At 38.9% G+C, this 22,842-nt stretch overlaps 1 protein-coding gene across 1 annotated transcript; it reads right to left on the reverse strand.

The window, feature by feature from the left end:
- Nucleotides 1-19,287: 19,287 nt before the first annotated feature.
- LOC118647007 lies at nucleotides 19,288-20,481 on the reverse strand. Its single transcript, XM_036291072.1, has one exon. It carries the CDS (start codon nucleotides 20,479-20,481, stop codon nucleotides 19,288-19,290), a length of 1,194 nt encoding a protein of 397 aa, XP_036146965.1.
- Nucleotides 20,482-22,842: the final 2,361 nt, after the last annotated feature.

Consider the following 22,842-nt stretch of genomic DNA (forward strand, 5'->3'; position numbering starts at 1 on the left):
CCAATACCTCTCTCGATTGTGATTGGCTCCGCCATTTTCCATTAAACTTCCGGTAGTTTCAGCCATTTCCAGCACAATTTGGCAATCTTGGTATATTTCTATGATAGTTATCATCAATGCATTAACATCAGTATTTTGTGTATCCATATATAAAGCAAAGGGTTTATATTGAAGGTATTTTAATTATAATATTGAAATTGTAATATAATTGTAAATAAAATAAATGTGATTGAAAATGCTGCGGAATAAAAGAAGGATATATTTGTAAATGTAATCTCAAAAATGCTAAAGTTTTTCAGCACTACTGCAATTTTAGCAATGCGGGCATAGAAACATTAAAAAAATATTTTCGTGAAATATTTTAAACTTCTTAAAAAATATTTTTAAAATACTTTAAAAATATTTTGTGATGTCTGAGATACTTTAAATTGCGGAAAAATTGGCATCGCTGTCTAAAATAATGCAATTATAAGACTACGCAATGGAAAAATCAACCTACGATTTTTTGTTATAACTCGGTTTCTAGGGCTCATTCAAAAAAAATTTGCTTTACAGATATTAATTACATAGAATCTCCTACAACTCCTTCAAGTTTTATCAAAATCGGCGGAGAGCAGAGTATGGCCTCCTCTTGTCAGATAATTCTTACTTGTGACGTCATAATTTAGTTAAATGTACGTTCCTTTTGTATTTTATTTACAAGTGAGATTGAACTGAGTTTATATCCACAATCTGAGCGATTTCAAGACCGTGTGCTTTATTGAGTCTCGCATATTCACTTTAAAAGTAAGGTTATATATTGCGGTAATTTTGTTATTAAAATAAGCGTGATCACCTGCATATTTTTTTAAATTACTGAGTAATGACGTTACTATCTGAGTATAAAATACTCATATTACTGAGTGACTCAGTTTCACTTTAACATAGCAGCAAATATGTATATCTGTTAATATATTTTGTATGTATATACAGCGTACGATATTAAATGTATATACATCTCATATACACAATTTGAATATACATTATAGCTGTTTTCCAGTTAGATACACAGACGACACAGTGTAACACTGTGTCCACTAATGTGAGTGAGACACACTGATATGTTCGTTCTCACACTAATGGACAGTGTTACACTGTGTCGTCTGTGTACCTAACTGGAAAACAGCCTATAGTACATAATATACATATTCATTAATGTATTTTGTATGTATATACAGCATACGATATTAAATGTATATACATCTTATATACACTATTTGAATATACATTGTGGTACATAATATGCATATTCATTAATATATCCTAGCAAACACAAGTCATTGGTTACGTTCAGAAAACATAATCGTTGCACAACGGTTGAATAATTCGCTAATATAATTGGTCCAAATTTAGAGATCTAACAGTAAGGATCAATAATCACTGACTGCTCACTGATCACTTGTGTTTTCTGAACATAACCATTTGATGTCAAATTCTGGTCCTTCACTTACTTCTTTTGACGTCTGGTTTATGATTGGTTGAATATAAAGGTATTAACCAATCACACTGAGCTCTCATTCAATATGGCTATTGAATGAGCTCAGTGTGATTGGTTCCAACCAAGGCGCGCTCAGAGACTAAGTCCCGCGGAGGTAACGACGACGATCTCAAACGCGCGCGCGCGGCGTTCCGAGGCAGCGACGGATCGAGCGAAGTGGGCGGAGCGATTCCCCCACGCGCTACGCGACTGCGCGAGAGTAACGGTGGGGCGACGGGGCCAAGCCAGCGGAACCAAAGGAGAGTTCGAGTAGAGACAGCATCGGTGGCGGACGTGTTTCTCTATAACATTCTAATCTCCGGGAATTTTCCACTCGACGTTACGTATTAAAACGCATCAGCGACGTACGCGAAGTGGATACGCGAGTTATTCGTAATCCCGTTATAATCGCCATTACCGCGATTAATTTCGCGAGTATTAGTTAACGCGACGCGAGACGCGCAACGCGAGACGCGGACGCGTTGTCCTTTGTCAAGGACATTGTAACGAAACGACACGTTTCGACAAGCGCGAGCGAGTGTGATAGTGTGAGTGTGACAGCGTGAGTGAGTGAGCGAGTCAGAAAGGAGAGGTGTAGTGTTAACGATGTAAATATACGTTGTTTGGAAAACCACTTCAAGCCTTCTATCTTCTTCGCCGCCACCACGTCTCCTTCCCACCTCCTCAGCGACGCGGCGCGATAACAGCGCAGCGGGAAAGCGAACCGATGTAAGGGCGTGAGCGACCTAATTAGCTGGCGAGACTAATCTACCAGCGGGGACCTTGGCGGTGCAACGGTAAAACCGGCCTGGCGACCAAAGACAGCGAATCTAAGTCATTTGTGATTCCTCGGGAAATCTTAAGATTTCGTAGGATTTTTTTGACTTTGCGCGAAGTGTCCGGCTACAACCGCTCCTGGGGGGATCCTCCATCCGGCTTCACGGGATGTGAGGGCGCACGCTAATCCTCCCCAGCGTCGTTCTCAAGAGTGCTCCTCTCCGGCTTGCCTTTCCGGTTTCTGCAAGAAAGCGACATACGGTAGTGGCCGTTTCATGCTCTTCCTTTCCTGCCGCGATAAGGTCGATTATATACTTGCCAAAGTTCTTTACGATGGTCCGGGGTCCCGCCGCTCAGCCGCTCCCGCAACTGCTCCCGTTGTCCCTTGACGGCTGCTCCCACACTACATTCAGTCTCTCTGGCACACCACTTTCCCCGCGGATCGCGTCTTCCGCTTGGCGGGTCCTTAAGTATCTTAATAACTTTTTATAATATAGATCGGAAGAGAGACCGCTTTCCCGCTCAGGACCAGGAGCGGCCCCAAATGACCTTTCCCGGTCGGACCATACTGGCCCTTGTGACGGACGAAAAATGTCACGTCACAATACATTATCACCTAATATTGAGCGTAATAATCTTAAAAAAGGAATATCACTAAATTCGAAAATAGCCGAATACGCCATAAAAGATAATATAACACAATCATCATTGAAAAATATACTTTTCATTATATGTAAAATATCTGGTTGTGACAATGTACCAAAAGATCCGAGAACTCTTTTAAAAACTCCTAATATAGTTATAACACCTTTAGGTAACGGAGAATACTATTATTTTGGCATAGAAAAAACTATAAATTAATTTTGCATAAATTATATAATCAACATACAACCAAATAAAGAATTTTTATTAGCTGTTAATGTTGATGGCTTACCTTTGAGTAAGAGTTCTAGTAATTCATTTTGGCCTACTTTGTGCTCAGTAAAGTCAATAAAAGTACTTATGAATCAAGTGTTTTTAATTGTTTTATATCATGGTTCAGGAAAGCCTACTAATGAGTTTTTCAAAGATTTTGTAAATGAATGCATTCATTTATCGACCAAGGGAATATTAATAAATTCTTTTAGACATACTTTTCGACTTTTTATGTTAATATGTGATTCACCTGTAAAATCATTTATATTAGGTATCAAAAGTCATACAGGTTATTTTTCGTGCACAAAATGTGATCAAAAGGGTGAATTTCTCAATAATGTATTGTGCTTTACCGAAACTAAAAATTTACGCAAAAGAACTGATAGTTCATTCAGAACTATGGCTCAATCAGAACATCATATTGGTAAAAGCTTGCTATTAGATATACCACATTTTAACATGATTAACAATGTACCAATAGACTACATGCATAATTTTTTACTAGGTAGTATGAAAAGACTTCTTTGCCATAAATAACATGGTTGGATTTATGGCAAACCACTTTATAAATTACGATTTCGTGATATTAATAACATTTCCGAAAATCTTTTGAGATTAAAATGATATATTCCTTGTGAGTTTTCAAGAAAAACGCGTTCTATAGTTGAATGTAAGAGATACAAAGTTACAGAATTTAGAATTTTTGCTATATACTGGTCCTATCGTTTAAAAAAATGTGCTATCGTCTAAACTATATAATCAATTTATTACATTAAGCCTTGCCAGCTCTATAATGATAAGTTACTAATTACTCGAAATTAGAAAAGTACATATCGTATGCTCATAGTTTGATGGAACGTTTGCCAATCTATTAAAATTTACGGTCCAGATTTTGTATCACATAATATACACAATCTTTTGCATTTGGGTAACTGTGTAAGATTATATGGTTCACTTGATAATTTCAGTGTGTTTCCTTTTGAAAATTTCATGCAATATTTAAATAAAAAAGTTCACAAATCTGCTCAACCTCTACAACAAGTTGTACGTCGCGTCATTGAAGAAAGCAATATTGAATGTATTAATATTACAAGCAATGATTCTGTGAAATTACGAATAGAACATTTCAATGGGCCTTTAATAAATAATTGTACTTCTCCACAATATAGGCAAGCACAGACAAACCATTATTGCTTAGATATTTCAAAAAAAGGTGACAGATTTGTAGAATTAAAAAATAATTTAATTATTGAAATTAAGAATATCGCTTCTTGTAAAAACTCTGTATGTTTAATAGGATACAAGTATAGCAAGCAAAATAGCTTTTATTTAAAACCGTGCTCATCGTCTTTGTTTGATATTCAATATATAGAAAAGGAAAGTAATTCACTTGAAATATGGAGTATTGATTTGATCAAAAGAAAATTGGTAGTACTGCCTTACAAAAATAAATTAGTTTCATTTCCATTGCTACATATATAAATAATAACATAAACGAATCATTTTCTTCGACTTATCTGGCAGATAATCTTGGATAATGTTAGATTTTTGAATTTATAATTGTGGCGATTGTGAGTATTAACAAGTAGGCTATGATCACCGACAATTGACAGTCGCACATAAATTCATTCAGCTTCAAACAGATAGAGAAAATTATTCCTGCCGATAGACGTCGCATTACGAATTAACTCGTAATTAATATGACAAATCAAACTATATATAAGAAGGGACAAAATGACGTGTCTTCGCTCTCTCCGGGCAAATGTAGTACTTGTTTCTTCTCAAGCGAAGACTTTCCTGATGACGGAGCGATATACTGAATACTTTCCCTGGAAGCTCATCCCGATTGACTTCCCAAGACCGAGATTCTTTGTCGATGCCTTCACCCAGACGACACATTAGGAAATATCGACACAAACAGATCTTCTAGAACCTCCAGCTGAGAAGAAGACTAGACTAGAGACTCCTTCACGAACAGATCCATCCAAATTTTCAACAGACGAAGGAACTCTTCCAGAAGAGAAATACGGACCAATTTTGGTCACCCTAACAAAGTCACATATCTCCTACAGGGAGAGAAGATTATAAGGAAACATATTTTTTTTCGCGCCGAAAGGCGCACTAAAATAATTAAAAACAATTGTAGAGAAATAAATATTCTTTAAACACGAAGTCAACACTAACAAATCTTTGGCTAGGAGGTACTCCTCAATAATATTTCTAATAACTGCGCGCTGACTTGATTTGTCAGACTTAAAACACAGTTTTATAAATTACTAAATTAAAAAATTTAGTGTTTTTTATATTTATTGATTTTTAAATTATAGAATGACCGTATTTAAGAAAATCAACTATCTATTCCGAAAAATGTTACCCTAGCCTGGGTTTGAATCGGGACCTCTCGCTTTCTGTGCGAACGTCGTTATACATATCCAAAATTATCTGCTAGATAAGTCGAAGAAAATGATTCGTTTATGTTTATAATTATTGTTAATTTAAAATATTTTATATGTATATTATTAACTTGAAATATTTTATATTTATCTATTTAAATACAATTTTTTAAAGTATACAATATTAAAGATGAGTTGGTTTGTTATTAAATTTGCTGAGGATACTGTGGAAGCTGTACCAGATACATGGTATGTTCAGAATGAATCAAAATGTTATTGGCTTCCAGAAAATACTGCAAAGAATGTTTCTCTCATAAGAGATTTGATTAAAAAGAAGCGATCTCCCGAAGCAAGTTGAATATTGCATGAAGCTAGTATTTTGGGCCGTTATGGTAAAGTAGTCCAGTTCTTATATGCATATGTATATATAAAAATACGTTATAATTTTTTGGTACATCACATTATATTAATAAAATGTATCTATAATGTATTCAACATATTTTACAAATATATATTTGTTCTTATGTTACAATGTAAAAAATTCTTATTTGCATTGCTCAGTCTTTAAATATACACTGGCGCAAAAAAAAACGAGAAAAAAATTTTGACCGATTTTTGGGCAATCTTTAAAGTAATGCAACTTTGCGAAAAATCATCTAAATTACACGTACTTTTTTTAAATTAAAGGGCAAAGACTCTAATTTGAGAATCCCTAGGCGAAAGTTTGATTTGTTAAGTGCGAACCTTTTGTATCGCATGAAAACCAAACATGTTTTTTTTTTTAATTGAAAAAAGTAAAAGTTTGTTATCATTTTTCACAAGTTTCTCGTTAAAATCTGGCTAATATTAATTCAGATTTTTAAAGTTCATTCTTTTCTAAGAAATTAAAAAAAAATACATGTCGATACGATATTTTTTGTTGATTACACACGAGTTTGAAATTTACACTGCATTTTAGGGCATTTTAGCGAATAAATACGGTATTTTTTGAATATCATGAATTTTGAGTATCAATATGATATTGCACATTAATTTTATTCGTGTTTAACTAAATTATACCGCCGTCATCAAAGTGACCCGATGTGCACCACGTGAAGAATGACAGTCGGATTTTGTATATCATGTGACCCTGAAAAGGCTGATTTTTTAAAATAAAATTTGAACTTTTATTTTTTATGTATGAGTATGTATATATGTATGTTTACGTGTATGTGTGGGTTTATGAATATAGAGGAATGTGATCTTCTGTTAACTTCAGTGAAATTGGTGCGTTAGCTATCCGTTATATTCAGATCAGTAAGTACAAATTTTTACTGATAAATTTCAGAGCCACATGATGTACAAAATCCGACTGTCATTCTCCACGTGGTGCACATCAGGTCACTTTGATGACGGCGGTATGATTGAGTTAAACACGAATAAAATCAATATGCAATATCATGTTACGTCCGGCCTTAAGAAATTTAATCTGTTTCGGATACGCAGGTAAGGCAAGGAAGAATGCAACAAACTTATAGAATTCAAGTAGGCACACAATAAGAAAGGGTAGGTGCCTTGGGTCGAACGCACTTTTTACAACGCAGAATATGGGTCAGCGTGCCCTTTCAAGCCCGTTATAACCCTGTTTCTGTGTCATGCGCTCGTGGTCCAAGTTTTGAGTCAGTGAATTGAATCACTTTAACTCGGGACTGGACCTGGTGCAATCTTTGATCGGGGGTTGGAGATCCGGGGGTGGTTTTTGAAATTAAGTAGTTAACGAAAATTATTTAAAAACTACATATAAAGAATTTATTTTAACGTTTTAGTACATTAGAATAAGCGCTGAAGTCATGTTTTACAAAAATACTATTAGTACTGCCGGTATAATATTGGGTAGATTTGCATGGATACAATAATAATTTTAATGCTGGTTAACATAATGATAAGTAAGAAATTTAATATTAAAAAATGAAAAAGGTGACAGAATAATAATTCGAATGAATAGGGCAACATACATAATAATAATAGTTTATAAATCGGCTAAAATAATTCGAAAGATCGGCTAACATAATCACAGATAATCGAAGATTAGATATTGTAATAATAATTTAAAAGATCGGCTAAGATAGTTAGAATAATAAAAAATTTAGATATTATAATTACAAAATAATTATTAAGATCGGCTAAAAAGCTAATACAATTATTTTTTCTTTTCTAAATCGGGAGGAGATTGTATGTCAATGTAACTCTTCTACTGTGGCGTATGAAGGGGGAAAGAAGTTATAGAAAAAGTCGGCAGGGATAGCAAAAGGATCGAAATAGTAAGGTGTAAATACCAAAATAGGATCGTTAGGAGCGAGGGCGGGTAGTATGTCTAGAAGGACTTCCGGATCAATCGTTTCCGGATTAATTGTAAGGTCTCGGAAATGGTGGAGAAAAGGATCTAATTTGAGAGGGAACTGCTCTAAAATTTCTAATAAGGAGGCTTGGGTGCCGTCGTAATAGTAATATCTTAAACGGGGAGGTAGGAGGGGGAATTCGGCTAAAAACTCAAGGGATGGTGTAGGTGAAGGTGGCGGAGGAACCTCTTCTGGTTCGGGAGAACTGATAGGGGAATAGTGAGGTGAGGGAGGAGGAGGTGAAGAAAATTGTTTATTGCTAGAATCCGAGACCGTGACGAAATTACGAGTGTTGTGGGCGCTATCTTCAGATGTTTGGACGATGACCGCCTCTGAATCCGCGCACCGGAACTGCTGGTCGGACTCGAGTGAGTGACAGCCTCTGAATCCGCGCACCGGAACTACCGGTCGGACTCTCGAGCGACAGCCTCTGAATCCGCGCACCGGAACGCCCGGTCGGACTCTCGAGTAACAGGTTCTGAATCCGCGCACCGGAACGCTCGGTCGGACTCTCGAATGACCGTCTCTGAATCCGCGCACCGGATCGGCCGGTCGGACTCTCGAAGGGCAGGGTCGAAGTCCGCGTTTCCCGTCGAAGGTGAACAGCCCTCTGAACGCAAAGTGAGCGTGGTAGGGTCCGGATAAGCGCGAGCCCGCCTGATCGCCCGTCTCCGTTTTCTTTTTAGATTCGACTGATTACGATGGAAGAAACTATTGTCCACTACAATTTTAAGTTTGATTTTATATAACGAAAATCGGGATCCGGTAAAAATTTATGTCTAGAGACTTACTACTTGTCGGGATGTTTCCTCTGAGCGTAATCCGGAGTGCCGGTCTCTGGGTACTCAGGCGGTTCTCGGTTGACCGGAACAAGTCGGTCCGTCAGGACTCTAGGCTGGTGGAACTGGAGAGAGTAACCCACGGAAGTACACCAGTGCACTCATTTCACTTGCGGTTCGCTTTTTTGTGTTCGACACTTTAATGTTTGTCCCGACTCGCACTTGAGCAATCGTGAAAAATCGTGAACTCGCGAAATTTTTGGACTCGTACTCGGTCAAGAATAAAAAGCGGAAAAGCTGCTCGCGGTCTTTGGGATCGCGATTTTATACTCAATTTTCCGAAGAGAAGGGTTGAGGTGTAAGCGGTGTTATTCTTGGATTGGTGGGCCTTTTCAAAACCACCAAATTTGGAGCTTGTCTATTGGGAACTCGCGAAATTATTATTTTGTAGAGATGATCAGCTATTGGTCCATCTCTTCTCGTCTCCGCCCGATTTGGTTTTGGTTTTGAGTATAGGAGAGGGATGTTTATAATTTTTCACTCCTCTTATCTTTAGGTCACTCAAACAAGCAAGCAAAAAAAAGGGTCTTTATGTCTTCCTGTAGAATTTTAGTGAGAAACATACTCTTATTGATTGAGAGCGGACAGCGTTTTTGCTGTGAATAATAAATTTTTATAGTTTCCGGAGGTTCGTTGTTTGAAGATTTTAATTTCTTTAGGTTTTAATATTTCTTTTTTCCTTTGCTTAGCGTCGGGTACCGATCCAGGGCATTGTTAGAGTAATGTTCGGTAATAAAGTTATTTATTATATTTTTTTCATTCTAGACTCGACATTGCTCCAGACTTCCCGAAAGAATTGTCATATCTAACGGTCGCTCTCAAAACAGTTTACAGATGGGGAACTATGCATTTGTTTAATCACTATTTCCTTCGGTTTATGTATTTATTATTCCTCAAAAAAAAAAAATAAAATTTTAAATTGTCGCTATATCTCACGAACTTGTGCGTGACGATAGAGCGATCCTCTGCAAACATTTCTTGCTCTTGGCGACCGTTAGAGTACGATTTCTCTTACTCAATTGTTTTCCTTACATGGACAACGAGAAGAAAAACGTTAAGTCCACCGGACGTAACAATCATATTGATACTCAAAATTCATCTAAACAATCTTATATTATTTTATCCTTATTTATATGTACATTCGTTTACTTTAATAATTAAATATGACCTATCGCCGCTTCCCTACGTTCTTGGCTCGGGTGCGGAGGTGCGCCAAACCCCAAATACTAAGTACCCTCTGCGCTTGGTGCATTTGTTAGTACGAGTACTAACGCATGCTCGCATATTTTATCTTACGTTCGTAGATATATAAAGAATATGTAAATATATACACCTAACAATATCGCTTAAAGGTCCAAAAATGCCTGCAATTTTAATTATACTCTTACGGGGGCCTCTGGTTTTCCTGCCTCTTTCTCTGTCTTTCCGTTTCCTCCTTTGTAGACATAACCTCTTCGCAAAACCTTACCAAGGCCTTCCATTTATTAAGGTCCTCAATGGATGCTTTCTAGAGAGACTATTTCTCTCAGTTTTAATTTGTTTCCTACCGTATCCATTAATCTTTTCCTTGGTTCTTCCCACATTTCACAGAACTCCAGCGTGTGCTGTGCGTCATCCGTAATGAAGTCGCAATGTGCACACACTGGAGTTCCAACCTTGTTTATCCTAAACAGGAATTTACCTAAACACCCATGGTCCGAAAGGACCTGAGTTGTTCTGTACGTTAATGTGAGATTTTTGTTGTTATACCATTCCGCCATTACTGGTCCAAAAGCCTCTCGCACTCTTCTTCCGGGTTCACTAGGTCCACAGTCTTGTATTCTTTCTATCCACGTTCGCAATGCGTTTTCTGCTTCTTGATTTCTGATTATTCGTCTCGTTCTGGCTGTCATTATGCTTCCTTCATTTTGAGCGCTATTTATTCTGTCGTAAACCTTTTTATGTTTTTCTACCTGTATGTCTAGTGGAATTAACCTTGCCAATATTAACGAGGCTTCGTAAGAAATGGTTCTGTATCCTCTTATTACTCTTAATGCTATTCTTTTTTGGAGTTGTTTGATTTTAATTTTTAGAGCTTTTTGTTTGATTATGCTTTTGCCCCATAAGGGGGATCCATAGTTTATTACTAAGTGGACTATTTTCTCGTATAATCTCCGCGAACGTTCATCTGGCCCTCTTAGATTTGGTGTGATTCTAGTTAGTGCCGCAGCCATTCTTTCCGCCTTTGGAATTACCTCGCGCAGATGCTCCACAAAATTCCGTTTTCTATCTATTTTGATACCTAGGTACTTCATAAATGAAGCGCGAAGGTGAAGGGAAAGCCCTTGTCAATGGGGGCCCCCCCTCGCAGGGTGACTCGCCCCCGGACTCTTATTATAAAAGTCGCGGGGAAGGAGGGGACTCTGGCACTCCTGGGCGGCTACCACCGCCCGCCCGGAACCAACGCCAACTCGAGCCCTCCCCTCCTCGGGTCCGGGGGTGGGACCGGTCGGGCAGGTCGCGCTTTGTCGCCACGCCTGGCGGCCGGGGGCGAACGCTTGGGCGGAGAGAGTTCCCGGGAAGGGGAGGGGGCGGAGCTTTGCTCCTCCCGGAGGAGGGTTGGTGCGCGGGTTGGGACCCGCCCCATCCCTAATCTCGCGGCGAGGAGGTGGGTGTTCCAACCTCGCCGCAGTCAAGCGCAGGAAGGCCCGGCATCCACGGCCGGGCCGTCCGGGGGGTCTTCTAAACCAGGACCGACCCACTGGACGAGAGGCGCGCGCCAAAACACCGGCGCACGCGCGGCAGGAGTGCTGGAAGCGGGCCCGGAGCGTCCCCCGAGTCATGGCGACACGCTGCGGCGCAGACCACCCGCGGAGGTTTTAGCCGGTAAGAGTCCGGCACACCCCCCTCGGTCCTCCCAGGGGCCGAGGAGATAGCCCATGAGAGTTTCCTCCGCGTGACCAAAAAAAAAGAAGGTACTTCATAGATCCTTTTATTGATATCTTCTCTTGTCATAGATTTTTTTATTGATATCTCCGATGTTGACCTTTAGGTTTGTAATTTCTTCTTCTTTTGTGCCAAATGCCATTACGTCTGTTTTCTCTACTGCTACACTCAGACATAACTTTTTAATTGACGCCAGCGCCATTCTTACAGTAAGCTCGGCCTTCTTGATGGTCTCATCTATGTCCATTTATGCTACGATTATTAGCGTGTCGTCCGCGAATCCAATGATGTTGGTGTCGGTTGGTGTTATCCTTGATAATACCTCGTCATACGCCATTGTCCACAATATTGGTCCCAGAACCTTGCAGGACAATACACATAGACACTTATGGAAATTGTATTCTCCATTGTTATCTACGAAAGTCAAATATCTTTCCTTGAGATACGCGTTTATTATTTTTCTTAAATATTTCGGTAATTCTTTTTTAGATGTAGCTTCTCCAATTGTTTTCCACGGTAACGAATTAAAGGCATTGGATATGTCCAATCATCAATACTATTTTCTCCTCTTCTATATACTCGTCTACCAGCTTTTTTGTTCTTGCTATAGCGTCGATGGTTGACCTACCTTTCCTGAAGTCGAATTGCGCGTCTGATATTTTATTTTCCTCCTCCAAATGTTTTATTACTCTGGCTTCTATTAGCCTCTCAAAAAATTTTCCCGTCTCATCCAGTAAGCATATAGGTCTATACGATTTTGGCTCACCATCTGGTTTATTTGGTTTTTTGAGTAGCACTAACAAGGGAACCTCGCGAACTCGAAAATTCTGATTTTAATGAAACTTGGCATAAATGTAAAGGGGGAAAATACATAAATTTAGCAATTTTTCGTAGCTGCCCAAAAACGGTTTAAAGGGGTGAAACCACTCTTCAAAGATTGAGACATTTTTCGTTTTTTCAATATATCTCGTAAACTAAACAAAATATTAAAAAATGTTTTATACAAAAGTTTTACAATAAAAGTACTTCTATTTAACTACAGTAATTAAATTAAAAAAAAAATTTTTTTTAACAATTTTTTAATTTAAAAAAAAATTTTTTTTTTAAATTTTATTTATGTAGTTAGATAGAGATATTGTTACCATAAAACTTTTGTATAAAACATTTTTTGATATCTCCAATACTTTTCGAGATATATCGGAAAAAGCAAAAATCTGCTCTACACTATGCATTAAAAAAAGCATGAGAGAATGCGATAGCACCGCGACGGAGAGCGTTAATTAAAATATTTTAAAGAAATTTTTTATTAAGGTTTATTTATGATATTGAATATAATATGAGATACTAAAAATATAATAAAATAAAATAATATAAAATAATAATATTTTGTATAATATGATAATATGTAATAATATAATATAATAGTGTCGCACGTGAATGCATGCTGATGTGAGTGAGAGAGAAAGAGTAAATAATATTAATATAATATAGTAATATAATAATATAATATAATATAAAATATTTATATCTAGACTTCTTGGTCCGGATCCATTAGCGGTGACATGTCAAAGAGTCGACGCAGATCGACGACATCTGCCAATCCAAATCGGCCATTTGATTCGTCAATTAAGGCATTATTTATTTTTCTCTGTCTCTCTTGTTCTCTGTCGATCTTGCAAAAGTATCGCGTCCAAAATCTTTTTCTTATATTGATAAATCCATGTATGTGGATGTTATCGAGATATATCCATATCTAGATACAAAATTAACATATTTTAGTGTGGCATTATACATTGAACAACAATATACCTTGAATCAGGGTAATAAAAATGCAAATTAAAAAATAATGCATTACTTATTAATTTTTTAATAAGTAATTATTTCTTTACTCATTAATTATTAAAACAATAATGCGTAATGAAAAAACTCGCATTAATTATTTCAAAAGTAATGCGTAATAAAAAAAATCGCATTACTTATTACAAAAGTAATGCGTAATGAAAAAAATCGCATTACTTATTTCAAAAATAATGCGTAATGAAAAATATCGCATTATTTCCAGTGTTGTAATAGATCATTAAATAAATAATCTAGATCAGATCAAGATCTTTATCAAAATATTAAAAATCTAGATCAGACCACAGATTATTTTTCATACATTTGATCTAGATCATAGATTACATTAATTTTGATCTAGATCGAAGATCGTTTCTTTTTTTTACTTGACAATTTGGTAGGAGTAGGAAACGAAGTTTTTTAAGCTTCTTTAATGGGCTTTTAGGAATGTCCCAGAAATCTTCTCTAATGGATCCGGACCAAGAAGTCTGGATATAAATATTTTATATTATATTATATTATTATATTACTATATTATATTAATATTATTTACTCTTTCTCTCTCACTCACATCAGCATGCATTCACGTGTGACATTATTATATTATGTTATTACATATTATTATATTATACAAAATATTATTTTATATTATTTTATTTTATTATATTTTTAGTATCTGATATTATATTCAGTATCAAGAGACACGGTAGTGTCTCGCGCCAAGTGAACGCGCAGCGCGAGATCATAAATAAACCTTAATAAAAAATTTCTTTAAAATATTTTTTAACGCTCTCCGTCGCGGTGCTATCGCATTCTCTCATGCTTTTTTTCAGTGCATAGTGTAGAGCAAATTTTTGCTTTTTCCGATATATCTCGAAAAGTATTGGAGATATTAAAAAATGTTTTATACAAAAGTTTTATAATAATATCTCTATCTAACTACATAAATAAAATTTAAAAAAAATTTTTTTTTCAAAAATTAAAAAATTGTAAAAAAAATTTTTTTTTAAATTTAATTACTGTAGTTAGATGGAAGTACTTTTATTGTAAAACTTGTATAAAACATTTTTTAATATTTTGTTTAGTTTACGATATATAGAGAAAACGAAAAATGTCTCAATCTTTGAAGGGTGGTTTCACCCCTTTAAACCGTTTTTGGGCAGCTACGAAAAATTTCTAAATTCATGTATTTACCCCCTCTATATTTATGCCAAGTTTCATTAAAATCACAATTTTCGAGTTCGCGAGGTTCCCTTGTAAGTGTGCTAGTTTCCATGACATTGAAAAGTATCCTTCCTTGAGGCATTTGTTGAAACATTTCTGCCAATGGTCCATCATAATTAACCCTGTCTCCTTGATTATTGACCCTCTTATTCCGTTCGGACCGGGTATTTTTTTATTGCTAACTTTTCTAAGCGCTTCGCGCACTTCCTGTTCGGTGACTTCGTTTTCGCTAGTCCACTCATTTTCCTCCTCTATATCCGCTTCTCTTTCCTGATTTGAGAATAGATACTTTAATACACTTTCTAACGTTGACTTATCCATTTTCTGCGTTAAGGGGAAATCTGCTCTTCTGATCTTGTTCCTTACGATCTTAACTGGCATGCCCCATGGATCCGTTTGCAGTGTTTCCATGAACTCAGACCACGCCTTGATTTTGGATCTTTTGATCATTTTTCGTAATTCCCTTCTTGATTCTCTGAATATGCCGTCCAGTCTTCCTTGTTCTGACCTGGACGCTTTTCCTCTCGCCCTCGTGACTTTTCTCCAATGAACATTACAGATTTTCCTGAGATTTGATATTTCGCTGTTCCACCAGTATATCGAGTCTTTTATGCTTTTTTTGGCTTTAGACATTTAGACTGAAATGTCTCTCAATATTACGTTTATTTTTTTTACCATAGTTGTTGCCGGTAGGTTGTCTTCCAGCTTGCTCTATGTCCTTATAGTGGCTGCCATTTCGAGTTCCTCCGAGTTAAGAGAGGTTATACTCCCTCGTGGGAAAGTCCTGTCAGTTAGCTTCTTATATCTCTGGACTGGTTCACCTACTTTATTTTTAACATTAAGTTGTATATAAATATATAAATGGTCCGATAGTGTGTCCGTGCTTTCGTCGACTCTCCATATCGATTTAATCCTTAATAGTTTGTTATTTCCTATTGCTATATCAACCGCGGACTTTCCTCTTGGATGACTACAAATGTGTTTTTTGTTATTATTTAAGCAAATCAGATTTTGGCTATTTATCCATTCTAGGAGTGTATCTGCCCTTGAATTGTCTATTGTATTCCAAAGTTTCGACCTAGCGTTTAAGTCTCCCACTATAAGTAAAGGGTCGTTCACAAACTTATTTATTTCATCTGTAATCTGGTTTAGAAATCTATCAAACTGCCTTAAATTTTTATTGGGGGAGAAATATACTCCCACTACTATTATTTTTGCCCATTTAACAATGACGAATCCGTCGCCCTTGCTCATCGGAGAACATGGGACTTTATTATTAGCCATTCGCGTTGAAGACAAGCGGTCTTCTTTCTATTGACGCATACTCTTCCTGTCCTTGCGTTACACCATAAAGTTCTGTGTATATTACAATGTCCACTCCATTTTTTCTTGCTGTGAGAAAAACCAGGTCTTGCGCCTATCTCGAGTGATTTGTATTAATTAGAAGTAACTGGTTCATTGTTTATATTCCTTTCCCTTTTGCGGGCCCTCCGTTACCCTACTATCAGCATTCTTACTGTCTTGCCTCTTTTTCTTTTGGGGTGTTGGAATCGTCACATTTCCATCTCCAGATATTCTTTTGTAAAACTCCTCCTCATCAGCTACTTTGGCATTCTCATATCTTTGTTCGTCCTCACTCTTGTACGTTTCATCTTTATCCTTTTTTGATTTTCGACTTTTTTCCTTATTAGCTTTCTCTTCTTCCATAGCTATTTCTTCTTTATAGTTATTTTCTATGTCCATAGCTTTATCTTCATTACTCTTATATGCTATTCTCTGTTTGCCCATTTTGGATTTGCTGTCTATATTGTTGACCTATCTTGTCTCTTTGACTTGAATAATTATCCTTATTTCTAATCCTACTTTTTTCTATTTTTCTTTCTTTATTTTTTTTTTTTTGATGTACTGTAATTTTCTTTGTAAGCATGCAGCCGACGGCTACAGCCGCCACAGCACCGATCCGAGACCTGTCCATCGCCGTTACTAGAATAATCCCGAGGCCGACGAGCGAGCGGACAACGCGAGACGACGGAGCCGAGCCCCGAAGGAGGACATCGCCGACGTCGCCGAGAAAGCAAACGAGCGAGCCAACGCCGACGCCGAAGGTGACATCGGACGCGCCGAGCGAGCAGGTAGCCGAGCCGGATGACTCACGTCCGCCGGCCGAAGCCGAGACAGCCACCCTACGAGGGGGAGAACAGAGCGACGACGAGGAGGAAATATTCCCCGCATCCCAGTTCGTCGAAGTGTAAAAAGACAATGCGAAAAGCGATGCACGAATCGCGCGTACAACGTTATGTTAATTATATTCAGTTCGTTATGATTTTACATTAAAGAAATGAAGTAGGAATACAAGGCCGGTTCTAACTCGGGAGCTCTGAGGGGGGTGCGGGTGTGCGGGGGGAACTTGTGGGCGCGGGGGGTGTTACGGCGGGGAGGGGGTGACGTCACCCGGGGCTCCGGGAAAAACCGCTTATCAGAAGTAAACTGATATCCCGCTTATCAGACGTAAACTATTTTGCGGTGCCTTTGAAAAAACTTGATATGTTTTTATAAGGGGGTATTGATATAAAAAATGCTACTTTTTACCCCCTCCCTGTTTTGGGTGTTAGAGGGGGGGGGCAACGTTGCATTAAACATGTTGCAACATGTTTCGCGATAACGTGATTGGCTCTCGATGATCACGTGATTTAAACGTTGGCAACGCTGTAATTTTATAAACGTCGGCAACGCTGTAATTTTATTGGGTGTGATGAGTGCTCCAGTTGTGACAAAGGATTAAAAAATTTGTGGAGGGGTGTACAATATAAGAAGAGTTCTGACAATGGTACCGCATCACTCGCGTGTTACAAGACGGACAGCAAAACTTCTCGTTTGCTCCTCAGTCGGTGGAAGACAGACTTCAAAAGCTTCCCGAAACGTACAGCATGAACTATTACGTTCCGATCCAACAGAACGAGGCGAATGATAAACCGTAAGTATTTTTTATAATTTTTAAAATTTTCTTCGTATTAATATCTTATATTTTTCTATAGCGAGCTATATTTTTTTTTACAGAGCATTATCGCAGCCGCGTTATACTCCACGCATCTTGGGTAGGAGATACGCCTTGACCGCCACGGCATACAAATACTTGGATATTGCAATCGGCGTGGGACCTATATCTTATGTGGAAATACTGCTTGGTGACAACAGGGGCAATCAAATAATTTTGCCATACGCAACATGGAAAACGTTTATAGATCGACGGGTGGATATTGAACGATTTGTGCGGTCAGCTTATTTTGACTGCACAACGATTTGTGCAGTATCTTCAAGATTTGCAGTTTGTGATCTGATTATAAAACTTGTAAAAATGCGCGATAAAAATATTATAAAGTTGGTGTTGCATGATAATTGCATGTACATGAAGCCGTCAACCTTACTGTTCCTATATGAACTTGAAGATTGTGTTGATTATGTATGTCATCAATTAGATCAACATACGTACAGCGTGAGCAATAAATATAAGAAGTTTATTACTATTTTGCGTCAAAATCATATTATTAATCAAAGCGACGCTGCAAAGTTATTACGCGAAAAATATGATAAAACATGTCTTGTAGAGTGTGAGCTAATTGCTTACGCTTTCGATAATATTGTATATGATGCTTTATATGACAAGTAAAATGTGTAAAGAAAACCAGTCTTGTAAACTGTACGCTAATTACGTTGTGAATCATATTGTACGTTATGCTATATATAACAAAATAAATGTATAAAAATGATATTGTTCGAATTATTTTTTCCTATATAGTTTTAAGTTAAAAATTGTATAAATAAAACGAAATGAGGAAAAAGGGAAATATGAGGGGGTAAAAGAATGTAAAAATGGATACGATATATATTTTTTATTCTTAGACCACCAATTAAACAGCTTAAATACATTTTGTAAAGCACAGTTGTTCACATGATTCTGACATCGTAAAGTGTACATAATGTCCAACTTGTTTAGAGGTTCTGTGTCTTCGTAATGCGTCTCGATATTCTCGACGTAAGCTTCCTGTCTCGCCTCGTCCAGAAGCAAATCACGCAACCATTCTCGTTTCTCACATCCCTTGACGTACACGAGAATTTCATCATCGGTTGCAGTTGTACCCATTACCGCCTTTGTAATCAAACTCCTAGCCATGCTGTGTGGAATTAATCCATCCTCCCATGATATTCCATGATGATTCACTTTCAACCATGCCACCTGACATCTTTCTGCCTTGGTAAGGTATTCCCATGGATAAGTGAGTGTAAACAAGTAGTGGGTGAGTTCAAATCCATCTTTGAGAGAGGCAAATTCCTTAACGATAAATTTTCCTCCAACGATGAAACCTTGCAGGTCTACGAACGTTGGTACAAGCATGACAGCTGTCGTTGAGAATACTGTGATTGACTTCGATGCGTCGTAGAGTTATATATTGTCTTATCTCCCTCTCCTTTAATGTACAACGTTGTTAGGTGATTTTGCGCACAACGTTTGTCAACGGGTTGTACTGAACCACGCGGTCGTGTATGATGAGGCAGTACGCGGTGGTATTCATCGACATATTCTCTTTGCATTCAAATTCTATGCGCACGTCCACGGTTGCGCTCTTGATCGATTCATTTTGTCGAGAGCAATCGATGATTACGAATGGACCGTTAAGTAGAAAAGTTGAAGTGGTGAGGTTCGGCTCGAGATACTCGTATCCATAATAACCCTTGCAGAAACGCGCGTACATGTACAGAATCGCCCATTTATTTTTATCGAAATCCAAGTTCATATCGTCGTATGGATAACATTCCGAGTTCAGATACAGTTTCACGTTTGTCAATTTGCAATGATCGAATCGGCTTGGATCCTCGGACACAATGTTCTTTCGACCCGTCTGCAGAGCAAAGATAACATATCGTGGCTTCTCAAGCTGAGTAGCGGTCTTGATGGCCCACGAATGCTTAGTTGTTTGCTGCAATAGTGGAAACTCGTACAGATCCCACGAACAAAAAGCCATGCTCAGGTACCGTCCGCTCTCCAGAGTACGCAGCATCGACAACTTATGTATCTCGTTCAGCAGTACGTGAGGCATGCGCCATTGTATCTTGAATATATCAATGGGTTCCAACTCCGAACTTCCCATTAGACTGTTGTTATCGTTACGCGCGCGTATTAAAATTAATTCGTGACGAGCGTTGATCACCACGCGTCTGTAATCCTCGCAAAACCCCAACAACATGTTGAGTGGTACGCAATAATTAAAGTATCCATTCACGTCCCAACCCGAAATCCATCCTGCGTTCCTCAGAATCACGTTTTTGTCTGACGACACAGTTGCATAGTTTTTCAGTGTGCTGGTTATTCCAACATTTCTGTTGCGATCAATTTCTACACCGTCGAGTTCGTATCGAATCTCATCGAACATGAACGCGACACAATTATTTCCCAGTACCACCGAAAATCCCTCGGCTGGTTTGTTTATTGTCACTTTTCCCTCGATGTATAGAAAACTTTCGAACGGCAATGTGTACAGATCCTGTTGGTGTATGGGTATTCGTATCTCGTCGCTGTGCCCGAACGTTGTGTTGGCAAACGGATTGTACGTATGAGTCTCGATCTTGACGATGCGATCATCGAAGATCGGCTCGTCTCCGATGTTTAGAATGTCAGTCATCGTTATCAGACGTTTCGCACCGCGAATCTCAAAGATTGTAAAAATTTAACGTTTGACGCGTTGAGCTTCTTTTTCTCGGGACAACAGGATGATTGAATATTATTAAACGTTGTCGCAAGAGTATCGGATGACTGTTGGAATGTTGGCACTGGTGTGAAGATAACGTTATCTTTCGCGCGCTGCGATGTGTTTAGCACGAGCATCTCACGTTCGCGTTATTGTTGCAACCGTCGTCGCACGTGCAGTCTGACGGTGATTTCTTCTCCTCGAAAATCAAGCAATCATCCGTTCTGATCGACGGCGCGTATTGTCAGATCCGTAATGCACCGTACGATGATTGGCAGATAAATGATTTGTGTGGGCCTTTCCGATATCTTATATCCTGGTGGCACGCTCGGTGAAAACTCATGTATCGTGTGTACACTCTTATTGTTGCTGTACGCGCCCGCGGTCACGTTGCATTCCACGCGAATAATGTTCACGTTCATTATGTTGATCGACACGTCCGATTCGTGCCATTTTCGCGGTAGCAGTACACCACGCTTCGGTGAGAATCCTAGCAGTGATCCTATGTTGTTGGGTTTACCAAAATGTATACTGTAGGTGCATTTGATCTCACATCTCATTGTATTGTAGTTGGCGCGAAGCGTTATCGGATACTCCCCATCATTATCATCATCGTTGCCCCCACGCGTAACGTCACCGGAATGAGTTCCGTCGTGTTGCGGACGTTTTCGTGAAATTGTGCGTTTCAAAAATTCGTTTATAGCTCGCAGTTCGTACGATCCCTCGGGAATCGTAATCTCCGTGTTATCCTTGTCAAAGTAAAACGTATTGTTTGAGGCATTCACGTTCGGTATCGTGTTATAGGTTTCAAAAATCGTTAGACCGAGCTCATAATCATCGTCGCTCAAATCTATAGCTGGAGAATAGTGTGCCGCGAGAACGCTGCTCTTGCCGCTCAGGGTAAACGTCAGCGACATGATGGTGGTGAAATTCTGAGTCTTTGCGGTACTAGTTCAGCTTTTTAAATTTACACGCGTTGAAGAAACTGCAGGCAGAGTTGTCCACAAATGCTCTGATCGTACGTTTGATAGGACGTTCGATTATACTCAATCGTTGTCACCCCGTCCCCAAAGTATCGTACTAGTTCTCTAGGTGGTCGAAGATTGCCGAAACTATCGAAATACGCGACGTGGTTACCCCTCTTTGCGTACGCCACCCAGTGAGTGCCGGGGCTCGTCGTATCGTCCAAATTTACGATATCACTCTCGTTTAGACGCGCAACACTCGTCGGTAACGCGTTACGCATAAAAACACCTCTGAAATATGGAATACGCGCGCGTTTTGCTAGTTGCGTCAATTGCACGTTCGTCGTCGCACCTGTGGGTAGTGTTAATGTTTCTTTGACCTTTTTTTTTTTTCTGTACACCTTTTCCATGTTTGTACGGGGCGAGATACAGTCCTCGCCTGCGTTTGTATGGGGCGAGATATAAGCCGTGACCTTCCATCGCGCGATTGTGACGCTGTAACTCCTCGAGCTGACGTCGCGCGGCTTTGTTGTCGTTCACCGCCTTTGCCACACCAGCCGCTCCACCAATCAAGGATCCGAGTGCACCCAATATTGGTAAAATCGGTAATGCACCGCCTCGTTTTGCAGCCTGAAGTATGCGTTTTTTTTTCGTCGATTTTTTCGTTGAATTCTTCTTCATACCCATACCAATCTTCGTCTTGGCTTTCATGGCTGCCCAGACAGCAGCAGCTGCTGCTCTTTCCCCGAGAGGTGAATCTTTCGCGATCACCCGTTTTAGCGCTTTGTCCGCGAGTATCTTGTCCGCCGCGTGTCTGTCGATGAGCTCGTTGCTCTGGGAGTACGCAATGTCGTGTTCGCGACACGCCGCGTCGAGCGGATTTATACCTTGATCACCTCAGGCCAATCGCTTTTTCAGCCGAATACCCGGACCGCAAAACTGGTAACTGGGAATATGTAATTCGAAAAGAAGAGCGTTTATCGCGCGATTCAGCAGTTGACCACAGCCGCGTTTTACCGTTGCGACAGCCGGCATTCAACACAATTTTTGATCAACGGCGCGGGTCCGTCGATGTGCGTCCGCTGCCACGGTTGATTGTAATGCTCGTAGCAACGACGATAGCTTCGAACCTTGTAACGGACCGTATTTCCCACGCGGGCTTAGTCTGCTAGGATCGGGTGTGAGAAGGTCCCTGAGACAATAGACGCAGTTTTCCTCCGGAATAAAGAGTAGATATATATTTAAATACTTCGTAATTATGTACAGGCTATTTACAATCGTTGAGGTGTCGGTGTGTATGACGAGTCGTGTGACGGAAGGTGCTATTTAC

This window comes from Monomorium pharaonis, chromosome 1, assembly GCF_013373865.1.
Source record: "Monomorium pharaonis isolate MP-MQ-018 chromosome 1, ASM1337386v2, whole genome shotgun sequence".
In the NCBI taxonomy this organism is placed as follows: domain Eukaryota; kingdom Metazoa; phylum Arthropoda; class Insecta; order Hymenoptera; family Formicidae; genus Monomorium; species Monomorium pharaonis.